This window comes from Monodelphis domestica, chromosome 2 (genome assembly GCF_027887165.1).
Source record: "Monodelphis domestica isolate mMonDom1 chromosome 2, mMonDom1.pri, whole genome shotgun sequence".
NCBI classification, from domain to species: domain Eukaryota; kingdom Metazoa; phylum Chordata; class Mammalia; order Didelphimorphia; family Didelphidae; genus Monodelphis; species Monodelphis domestica.
Genome location: NC_077228.1, coordinates 250,239,595 through 250,251,802, shown reverse-complemented (window position 1 = coordinate 250,251,802; position 12,208 = coordinate 250,239,595). Strand labels below are relative to the sequence as shown.

General features: G+C 39.6%; 1 protein-coding gene across 1 annotated transcript; it reads left to right on the top strand.

Annotated features, from left to right (window-relative positions):
- The first annotated feature begins 9,827 nt into the window (after positions 1-9,827).
- Positions 9,828-11,522, top strand: LOC103093105 (estrogen-related receptor gamma-like). The gene is given in 2 exon segments (XM_056817475.1): positions 9,828-11,136; positions 11,139-11,522. Coding segments are annotated over 2 exon segments (1,305 nt in total). The 5' UTR covers positions 9,828-10,088; the 3' UTR covers positions 11,396-11,522.
- The last annotated feature ends 686 nt before the right edge of the window (positions 11,523-12,208 follow it).

Genomic DNA, 12,208 nt, shown 5'->3' with positions numbered 1-12,208 from the left:
CCTTTGTCCATCTTGTGACCCCCGTAGTCAGCAATGGGTTTGTCAATATGGAATCTAGGAATTCCAAACTTGTGACCCAGTGAGATCTGATGAACCCCAAGTTTCAAGACTAGCTTATAGATTGGAGACCCCAAAGCTTGTACTTGTTCGCTGTTCCCATGGGAGTCTACCCTGAAGGGAATTCCAGGCTGGCAGTTTCAGACTGAGTGGGAGACCCTCAGGGGAATGACAATTCTAGTTGGATGAGACTAAGCATATGCTAAGGACCCTCTTTATTTTAGCTGGTTTCCCCTATTGTATCAGAACCTTTCCCAAGAAGATCCACACTTGGGCAGAAACCATCTTTTAGAATCCATTGTTAGTAGCCCTTTTCTCTTATACCCTAGGCTCTAGCTATGATTCCTTTCCCAAGTGTGATTGTATCCTGTCAATGTAGTTTGAACACTCCCATTTTCTTTGTAGCTATAGTGATGTCAATCATCTTTCCTTGTCCCTGGATCCCCCAAATGGTATATAGGTTCCCCAAATTCTTTTGTTCCCTAGAGTCCACCTTGCTTGGTGGCACTCGCAGGGGTCAGTGACCAGAGTGGCCAGAGTTCAATCCTTAATCAGAGCATGAAGCTCTGTTGTCGAGGCCTACTAGCGCTGAACCCCTTTTGCTCTTGATTAAAGAGTGATTTTGACTATTTAATAGTTCTGTGTTTTTTCCAGTCGACAGGGTTAAATCCTATTAATGGAAACAGTTTTGGTTTTGCTTCTCCTGTGACCACCCATGGAAAGTTCTGAAGCTATTTTAGGAATCTCATGACCATTTGCCATTTCTGCTGATTGCCCAGCATTGAGTGGGACACTGCTCAATGGATGATCGCCCAACTTTTGCCCAGTGCTGTGTCTTGAGTGGAACCTGCCCTCCTACTGCCTTGGAACCAGAAGTGTGACCTGTTATAAGGAAGAGATAAGTTTAGTAGGTTTTGCAGAGGACAGAGGCATGAGACCAACAAGGAAAAGATTCTGGAATGTTTCAGGAAGGGTTAAGTTGTTACTCAGGGATTGTTGGGTCTGTCCGTCTCTCTCTCTCTGGAGGTATCTGGGGAGTGACTGCTTATCCTGTGCTTAGTCCTGATTCCTATCCTGCCTGCTGTCTTGTGTACTGTATTTCCTTGGAGAAGAACTTGGTGATCCTGAACCAACTGTCTGCAGTAATTATAAGACCAGGTCTAGGTCCTTTTGGATCTGGGACCTTTCCTGGACCCTGCTAACCTTACCACAGATCTTTAATACTAACCAATGGGTGTTTTAGTACATGTTAGCTAGAGCAGGGCCTGGGAAATTTTAGGTGAGTGAGGAGATTAGAGTAGTCCAACAACTCTTTGAAGACTCTCCATGAGGAGACATTTAGATCTGGGGGATTTTAGTAGTGGACATTAGCATCAGGGTTATCCTATTTCCCTTTTAACCTTTCCCTATTAAAATAAATTACTTTCCCAGTTACTGAGTGGTCTTTGTGTTGATCTCAAACCAGGTTCTGCCCTGGTCAGTGTTAACTGTTGGCCTTCAACCTACAGTGTAACATCTGGTTACTGACCCAGTTTAATCCATCTCATCTGCATTGTACCCCCAGAAACCCAGGCAAACTATTATCAGGGAAACTCCCTTGCTCCCTTATATCCTCATGACTCTGAGCCTAAAAACACCCAATGACCCCTTTAAGGTTCTGAGATGACTATCTTCCTTTGATTGTCCTCTAGATTTAAGATGGACAGAAAGATGCACCTCGAGGCCACACCTCGATCCTATCAGACATCTGTTTATTCCCCAAAACTAAGGAATCTTTATGTCCCCAGGCAAATGATCACCCCACCTTACCAAATGCCTGGGTGGCTAACACTCTCTGTTGTAAAAAGTATAAAATCCCCAGAACTGATGTCATCTGGGGGAACAAGCTTTCCATTCATGCTATCCTCCCAAGGAACTGCTCCCCATCTTGCTTTTCCATCTTGCTATCCTCCTGGCCATTCTCAACATTACCTCCTAAATTAATAAATTTCTCTTTTTGGTTTTAAGCTAAGTTTTGGAGTCTTGCATTCTTGCAAAAGGTATCCTTCCCAAACCCCAGGGGTACACAGCTGTACCCCATAACAATCCCATCTCCAACACCACCCTATTATAGACCACAGATGAAATATATTACCTTGGTCTGTATTGTTTGGACCATCTATAGAAATTGGGTTACAAAAATCTATATCAGGGAGCAATGATGAGTGGGTCATTTCAGATCATGAGGAAGATGTGAGGTCCCATTTATTAAAAGATGCCAGGTCCCTTTAATAAATAGTTATTGGCTTACAGTTCTACCTCAGGGGTTTTATTATAGACTGGACAGAATTTTTGGCATGACAGCAGATATTTATTTTAAATTTTTTATCTTTTTAATTAATTAATTAATTAATTTGTTTGTTGGTTACTTTAAAATTCCCAGGTATCTCCTTCCCTACCCTCCCTGTAGTAGAGAAGGCATCATTCGACAGAAAAAAAGTATATATAAACTGCCTTTTCCCCCAGATATTCTATTTTGCCAATTATGTGTAATAACAATTTTTTAAAATCCAATACTGTGTATTGATTCCAAGTAAAAAGAGTGGTAAGGGTAGGCAATAGGGGTTAAGTGACTTGCCCAGGGTCACACAGCTAGGAAGTATCTGAGGCCAGCCAGGCTCTCAATTTATTGAGTCACCTAGCTGTCCCCATAATAACAATAAATTTTTTTTTTATTTAGTCAATTTAGAACATTTTTCCTTGGTTACAAGAATCATATTCTTTCTCTACCCTCCTGCCACCCCTTCCCTTAGCCAACATGCAATTTCACTGGATTTTACATGTTTTCTTGATCAGAACCTATTTCCATGTTGTTGATGTTTACATTAGGATGATCATTTAGAGTCTATATCCATAATTATATCCCCCTCTACCCATGTAATCAAGCAGATATTTTTCTTCGGTGTTTCTACTCCCACAGTTTTTCCTCTGAATGTGGATAGTGTTCTTTCTTGTAGATCCCTCCAAGTTGTTCAGGATCACTGCATTGCCACTAATGGAGAAGTCCATTACATTCAATTGTACCACAGTGAATCAGTCTCTCTGTACAATGTCCTCCTGGTTCTGCTCCTCTCACTCTGCATCAGTTCCTGAAGGTCATTCCACTTCACATGGAATTTGTCCAGTTAATTATTCCTTTGAGCACAATAGTATTCCATCACCAACATATACCACAATTTGTTCAGCCATTCACCAATTGAAGGGCATCCCCTCATTTTCCAATTTTTTTGCCACCACAAAGAGTACAGCTATGAATATTCTTGTACATGTCTTTTTCCTTATTATCTCTTTGGAGTACAACAGCAGTGCTATGGCTGGATCAAAGGGCAGTCAGTCTTTTAGCACCCTTTGGTCATAGTTCCAAATTGCCCTCCAGAATGGTTGGATCAGTTAATAAACTTCAACAGCAGTGCATTAATGTCCAGACTTTGCCACACCCCCTCCAGCATTCATTACTTTCCTTTGCTGTCATGTTAGCCAATCTGCTAGGTGATTAAATTTGAGTAAATAGACTTTTGTCAGTGGTTTTTGTTATGAAGATTTCCCCCCAATTTGTTGCTTCCCCTTCTAATTTTGGTTGCATTGGTTTTGTTTGTACAAAAACTTTTTAATTTGATGTAATCAAAATTATTTATTTTACATTTTGTGATTTTTTTCCTAACTCTTGCTTGGTTTAAAAATCTTTCCTTTCCCAAAGATCTGACATGTATACTATTCTGTGTTCACCTACTTTACTTATAGTTTCCTTCTTTATATTCAAGTCATTCACCCATTCTGAGTTTATCTTGGTGTGAGATGTTGATCCAAACCTAATCTCTCCCATACTGTCTTCCAATTTTCCCAGCAGTTTTTATCAAATAGTAGATTTTGGTTCCAAAAGCTGGGATCATAATAACAATTTTTAACACATATTATCTGAAATTGTGAGATCTAAATGTTCAGTTTCTCACCCTTCCCTCCTCTCTCCTGGTGATAAGCAATTTGATTTGGTTTGTAAATTTATTATCATGCAAAACATACTTCCATATTGGTCATACTTATAAGAGAATGCTCATATAAAAATAAAACCCCAAATAAAAACACAAATAAGATAAGCTGAACAAGAGTATGCTTTTATCTATATTCCAACTCTAACAGTTCTTCCTCTGTAGCATTCTTTGTCATAAATCCTTCAGAATTGTCCTGGATCATTGTATTGCTGAGAGTAACTGAGTCTTTAACAGTTTGTCATCATACAATATTACTGTTAGTGTATACAATGTTCACTTGGTTCTGCTTATTTCACTCTCCATTAGTTCATGTAGGTATTTCCAGCTTTTCCTAAAATCATCCTACTCATCATTTCTTCTAGCATGATAGTATTCCATCACCATCATATACCACAATTTGTTTAGTCATTCCCCAATCGATGGTGTAAAGATTAAAATTTAGGGAAACTGAGGAGACTGAGGCAGGTAGAAATTAGTTTCTCTCTGCAAGGAGTATTATATTTTTTTGAGGTTTATTAAAGATTGAGGATTAAAGAAAATACAGGATAAGAAACACGTGCCTAGGCCAGAGAGGCCTAGACAAGATAATCTCACATCATGGAAGAGCCGCATCTGCTCCAAAACTGAAGTCCAAAAGAGGGCACAAAAGCCTTTGCAATCAGGTTAAATCCCTTCTCGATCTTGGCCCACCTGAGAATTCCGTGAGATTACAAAGCATTTTGGGGAAGTGGAGCAAGGGCTTGTGGGGATTGAAGTCCAAAGTTTGAGTCTATTTTTACATTGGACATCTCAATTTCGAATTCTTTGCCCCCCCCAAAAAGAGCTGCTGTAAGTATTTTTGTACAAGTAGATACTTTCTCCTTTTAAAAAATTTCTTTGGGATAGTAGTAGTATTACAGAATCAAAGGATATGCAGTTTTATAGCCCTTTGAGCATAGCTCTGAATTGAATTCCAAAATGGATGGATGAGTTCACAACTCCACCAATGATGCATTAATATTGCAAATTTTCCACATTCCCTTAAATATTTATCTCTTTCCTTTAATGTCATATTGACCAGTACAAGGTGGTACCTCAGAGTTTTGTATCCTGCAACTTTGCTAAAGTTATTATTTCAACTAGTTTTTTTAGTTGACTTTCTGGGATCCAATTATATCATATGTCATCTGTAAAGAGTGATCGTTTAGTTTCCTCATTACCTATTTTAATTCCTTAAATTTCTTTTTCTTCTCTTATTTCTAAAACTAGCATTTCTAGTACAATATTAAATAATAGTGGTGGTAATGAACATCCTTGCTTCACCGCAGTCTTATTTGGGAAAGCTTCTAACTTATCTCAATAGCTGTAAAAATTAAATTAGTTTCTAGTAATAAAAGTATTATATTTTATGAGATTTATTAAAGATTATTAGAAATCAAGGAATAAAGAAAATACAAAATAATAAACCACATGCTTAGGACTGATTAGCCCAGTCACATTTTACTCACTACATCTTGCCATGTCCAAGTAGAAGAGAGAGCCCGAAGTAGGTGTTACAGCCAGTTTAAATACAAATTGTGATCTCGCCCAAGTGGGGACTCAGGTGAGATTATATGGAATTCTGGGAAGTACCAAGGACTTCTGGGGATTGAAGTCTGAGGTTCAAATCTCTATTTTACATAGCAGAGAAGACTTCATGTATTTTTTATTTACCAACCAACAAAACCAACAAAAACTATTTCAATAAACAAATGCACAAAATATTATGTTCCATACCATGAACTCTGCATAGTTGACAATTTGCTTAAAAATATGTAAATTACATATGTGTGGTAATATAAACACCCCAGGCGCATAAGCAGCCTGTGACAACTACAGAGGCATCTCACTACTCTCCACTGCTGGAAAGATCCTCGCCCGTGTTATACTCAACAGACTCCTGTCATCTGTTTTAGAGCAGAACCTGCCTGAATCACAATGTGACTTCTGACCAGATCGCAGCACCATCAACATGGTCTTCACGGTGAGGCAAATGCAGGAAAAATGCCTTGAGCAGAACCTAAGTCTCTACATTGTCTTCACAGACCTGACGAAGGCGTTTGACACAGTGAACAGGGACGCATTGTAGGTGATCCTTAGCAAGCTCGGTTGCCCAGCAAAATTCGTCAAACTGATCCAGCTCTTTCATGTCGACATGACAGGGGAAGTCCTATCTGGTGGAGAGACTTCCCATCGCTTCAACATCTCCAATGGCATGAAACAAGGCTGTGTCCTCGCTCCAGTACTTTTCAACCTATCCTTCACCCAAGTATTACGACATGCTGTGATGGATCTAGACCTGGGCGTCTACATCAAATACCGACTGGATGGCTCACTATTCGACCTTCACCACCTGACTGCAAAAACAAAGACAACAGAGAGACTCATCCTGGAAGCTCTCTTCACAGAAGACTGTGCTCTCATGGCCCACCAAGATAATCATCTTCAAACCATTGTGGACAGGTTCTCTACCACAACAAAACTGTTTGGCCTGACTATCAGCCTCAGCAAAACAGAGGTGCTGTTCCAACCTGCACCAGGGAGGCCAATTAACACCCATGCATTACAATTGATGGCATGCAGCTTCCTAACGTCAACACTTTCAAGTACCTGGGCAGCACCATCGCCAATGACGGGTCCCTAGACCATGAGATCAATGCCAGGATCCAAAAGGCCAGCCAGGCACTCAGGCGGCTGCGCTCCAAAGTCCTCCAACAAGAGGTGTAAGCACTGTGACAAAGCTCAAAGTGTATAACACAGTGGTCCTCAGCTCGCTCCTGTACTGTTGAGAGACATGGACACTGTACCGGAAGCACATGAAACAGCTGGAGCAATTTCACCAACGCTCTCTCCAGTCAATCATGAGGATCCGATGGCAGGACCGAATCACCAATCAGGAAGTCCTCGACAGAGCCAACTCCACCAGCATCAAAGTAATGGTCCTCAAAACCCAGCTATGATGGTCTGGACACGTCATCCTGTAAAGATTAAAATTAGGGAATATTGGGAGACTGAGGCAGGTAGAAATTAGTTTCTCTCTGCAAGGAGTATTATATTCTTCAGAGGTTTATTAAAGGTTAAAGGATTAAAGAATATACAAGTAAGAAACATGTGCCTAGGCCAGAGGCCTAGACAAAATAACCTCACATCATGGAAGAGACGCCTCTGCTCCAAAACGAAAGTCCAAAAGAGCGAGCGAGCGAGATAGAGAGAGAGCCCTCAAAAGCCTTTGAATCAGCTTAAATACCTTCTCGATCTTGTCCCAGGTGAGATTACAAGGCATTCTGGGGAAGTGGAGCAAAGGCTCGTGGGGGTTGTAGTCCTGTATTCGAGTCTATTTTTTAAATTCCGCTGTTTGATCATTTGAAAAAATTAATTTTTTTCCAAAGGATCATGAAAACATAATCAATTTAAAGATTACAATAATTTGAGGATAAGAGGGGAAAAAAAGAACAAAACCAATAACTGCTGGACGAATTGACAAAAAGCCAGTTAGGGGGCAAAGGGTCCCCTTTGGCATGAAAGTATACATACAAATAAATGTTCAATCAACCACACCCAAAGTTCAATTTTGTGCAACTTGTGGTCTGGAGGCTTCTTCATGGTGGCTTCTTCAACAGTTTAGTTTCTGGATTCAGGGAAGTAGCATCTTCTTTACCTAAAATTCTTCTCAAAAAGGAATTTAAACATTGCAATTTAAATAATAATATTTTTACATTCCTCCCTGATCATTAAGAGGGTGATTAAAAAACTGGGATCACTTAGGGATGCATGGCTGAGGTATATGAATCAATTGGCAAGAGATATTAAAAAGATATCAGAAAAATCCAAAAGAAAAGAAAATATTTCTGGATGAAAATATAGACTATCAAAGTCTTATGTGTAAAAATTCCAAGTAAAAAGAAAAATAAATCTATAACAGGTCCTTCTATCAGGGCCCAATCAAAATGATCTAAGCAATGATGCATTTACCCAGTCAGTAGCCAGGACTACAGAAAGGTACCACACTATGAAAGGCAGAAAAGAAAGGGACCAGATTATAGGAGCCAAGGTTTGGGGATACTCATCTGTGAGTATTTTCAGAGTGAGTGTGGACACAAGGAAAGCCTATGTCTTCCAACACATGTTAAACATAGTAACCTTGAATCTTCACACTAGGTTCAACACCTTTGTATTGGCCTGGGAATGCATCAATCCATCCTGGATTGGCCTTTCTTTGGCTCTGTGAAATGGCTCTTGTGTGTATATCTTGTCCTGGAATCAGACAGAATCATTAAGCAAAGTCCCATAATTTATTTAAATAATTACTGGCATCGTTTTTTTAGTCTCTAGCCTTTTAGGGCATGCATTGGCAAATGTATCTTAAACTTGTATTACTGAAAATTCAAAAGGTTAAAGAAAATCTTAATGCTGGTAACATGTGCTTCAAATATAAAAAGGAGAGAAAAATAATAAAAAAAACCTGAAAAAGTATATTGCACATGCAAGAAAAATATAATAATAAAAGAGCTTTAAAAAATTCAAAAATATAGCTTATAATCATTGACACTGTGTCAGCTAAGAAAATATAAAATACAAGGTTTTCTCACCAAAAATGAGATCCATTTCCTCTTAATATCTGGCCATGCTCCACTGTGAGTAGAAGGCAAATGAATTGAACAAGGTTAACAATTTTTTCATTTTTTAAAAATACAGTAGTACAAATATGTAGATATCAATATCCCCAAAATTCTCAATAGCCCAATTAATTGCAATAGCAAACAAACACACTTTCATATTTCACATACGTTGCTGTATGACATTTTTAAAACCTATGAATTGATGGACATTTGTCACAATTTTTACAAACATAGCAATCTTTCAACCTTGGTAATAAACATATTTTTAAACAAAGTAAAACTCATCTTGGGTTAAGAACATAATCAAGAAATCTATATATCATTCTGGTAGAAGTAAAATAGTGAGCTGAAGAATATAAATAAAGGGGTGCTCCTTTTTTGGAGGCTTTTAGGGATACAAATGCCCTGAGATTAACTGCCCAACTTCCATTCACATATTTAGAAATGCGGGAAGGTTGGGGGTTATAAAATGTATTTCACTTCAGCTACTATTGGCTAGGGGCAGGCAAAAATAACCAGATTTTTAAAAAAAATTCCAAAAATCATATTTTAAAAACCCTTAAAATCAAATCATTTGAGGTATTTAGCACATTAAAATTTCCAAGGTTGTTAATACAATTATAACCAGTTCTGAAGTCCATCTATCCTCAGCAAAATAGAAAAAAGCTGTTTTTTTCATATATGGGCTTATTCACAATAATATTTGTTCAATAGTTATAGGGGAAAAACAACAGAATTTTAAAAACTAAGTACATTCAAAATAAATTCAATCAACCTTCAGTTCAAGCAGAATAATATTGAATCCAGTAATATATGAACTTAAAATCACAAAGTTAAACCATAACAAAAAATGCAATAGAATACAGAGATTTTTATAAACCATTGGATTCTGAAATGCCTTAGAATATAGCCTTTAGTCTCTTCAAAGTTCCTTGGATTCTTATCCATTTAAATGTCTATTGTCAGAAGGCAGAGTAGTAAGAGCTAGGCAATGGGTTTCAAGGGACCCGTCCAGGGCCCCATAGCTGGGAAATATCTGAGGCCAGATTTTTAACCCAGAACCATGCTCTCAGTTCCCTGAGCCACCCATTTGCAAATTCAAAGTTGAATCTTTGGGCTGAATGTTTCTTCTGGCACGCAGGTGAAATCAATAAAATTACCAGAACAGTCAAAAATCCTTTTAAACAGCCCATTGCTTTTTAAGTTTCTGTTTGGAGTGTGCTCCAGAAAATATCCAAGACTCATGGATGCCCCTTCAGTTTACTACAGGTTGAGTAGTCAGATGAGAAAAGAATTAAGTCTTCACTGAGCAGGTCACAGGACCATAGATCTAAAGCTGAAAAGGGACCTCAGGCTTCTCTGCAGAATGTCAAGCAAAGATCGACACATTGATTCTAGCTGTTCGTCATATATCAAGACGGAACCCTCAAGCGCTGCCTCCTTAAAGGACAGCATCAACCACCACAGCCCTGGTGGCTCTTCAGACGCCAGCAGGAGCTATAGTTCAACCATGAATGGCCATCAGAATGGACTTGACTCACCACCTCTGTACCCTTCTGCCCCGGTCCTTGGAGGTAATGGGCCTGTCAGGAAACGATACGATGATTGTTCGAGCACCATTGCAGAAGATTCGCAGACCAAGTGTGAATACATGCTGAACTCGATGCCCAAGAGACTGTGTTTGGTGTGTGGCGATATTGCATCTGGGTACCACTATGGGGTAGCATCATGTGAAGCCTGCAAAGCCTTCTTCAAGAGGACAATTCAAGGTAATATAGAATACAGCTGCCCAGTCACAAATGAATGTGAAATCACAAAGCGCAGACGCAAATCCTGCCAGGCCTGCCGTTTCATGAAATGTCTAAAAGTTGGCATGCTGAAGGAAGGGGTGCGTCTTGATAGAGTACGTGGAGGTCGCCAAAAGTACAAACGCAGAATAGATGCAGAGAACAGCCCATACCTGAACCCTCAGCTCGTTCAACCAGCTAAAAAGCCATATAACAAGATTGTCTCACATTTGCTGGTGGCTGAACCGGAGAAGATCTATGCCATGCCTGACCCTACTGTTCCAGACAGTGACATCAAAGCTCTAACTACTCTCTGTGACCTGGCTGATAGAGAACTGGTGGTCATCACTGGATGGGCTAAACATATTCCAGGTTTCTCTACTTTGTCTTTGGCTGATCAGATGAGCCTTCTGCAAAGTTCTTGGATGGAGATTTTGATCCTTGGGGTTGTATACCGATCACTTTCTTTTGAGGATGAACTTGTCTATGCAGAAGATTATATTATGGATGAAGATCAGTCCAAATTAGCAGGCCTCCTTGACCTCAACAATGCCATCCTGCAGCTGGTAAAGAAATATAAGAGCATGAAGCTGGAGAAAGAAGAGTTTGTCACCCTCAAAGCTATAGCGCTGCTAATTCAGATTCAATGCACATAGAAGATGTTGAAGCAGTTCAGAAACTTCAAGACGTCTTACATGAGGCTCTTCAGGATTACGAGGCTGGCCAGCACATGGAAGACCCTCGTCGGGCCGGCAAGATGTTGATGACTCTCCCGCTTCTGAGGCAAACCTCTACCAAGGCTGTGCAGCATTTCTACAACATAAAATTGGAAGGCAAAGTTCCTATGCACAAACTTTTTTTGGAAATGCTGGAGGCCAAGGTCTGACTAAAAGCACCCCAGGCCTTCCCATCATGCACGCTGAAAAAGGGAAAATAAACGGGAGAGTTAATGGCAAAGAAACTTTAAACTACAACAAAAAAAAATGACTGCACTGATCATTTAGCAGCAAGACTGTGATGCAGCTTTCAACTTCCTCTTTGATGCAATCTCTCTCTACTTTATCTCTCTTATCCTGTCATTCACTCTCTCCCTCTCTCCTTCTCTTTCTTTCTTTCTTTCTTTCTTTCTTTCTTTCTTTCTTTCTTTCTTTCTTTCTTTCTTTCTTTCTTTCTTTCTTTCTTTCTTTCTTTCTTCCTTCCTTCCTTCCTTCCTTCCTTCCTTCCTTCCTCCCTCCCTCCCTCCCTTCCCTGAGAGCATCCTGTTCTACCATCTCCTTTCCTCCCTTTTCCTTACTTCTCTCTCATCAGCCAGCTTTCATTCCTTCATTCCTTGTTTCCTTCATTTCTTCCTAACTTCCTTCTTTCCTTCCTTCCTGCTTCCTTCCACTGAACTTTTTTAAAAAGAGGTCTCTAATTGAAGAGAGATGGAAGCCAGCCCTGCCAAAGGATGGAAATCCATAATATGGATGCCAGTGAACTTATTATGAACCATAATGTCTCCAGTGACAAAGGAATCAAAGAGAGAACCATCGTACCTAACAGTACAATATAACACAGTGAATTGACTCAATGCAGTATTAGATTTCATAGGAGCAGTCGCTAATTAGATGACTTAAGCAACGTGGCATCAGCTGCTTCTTACCATTGCATCGCCATCTAGATCAGTTACAGCCATTTGATTCCTTAATTGTTTTTTCAA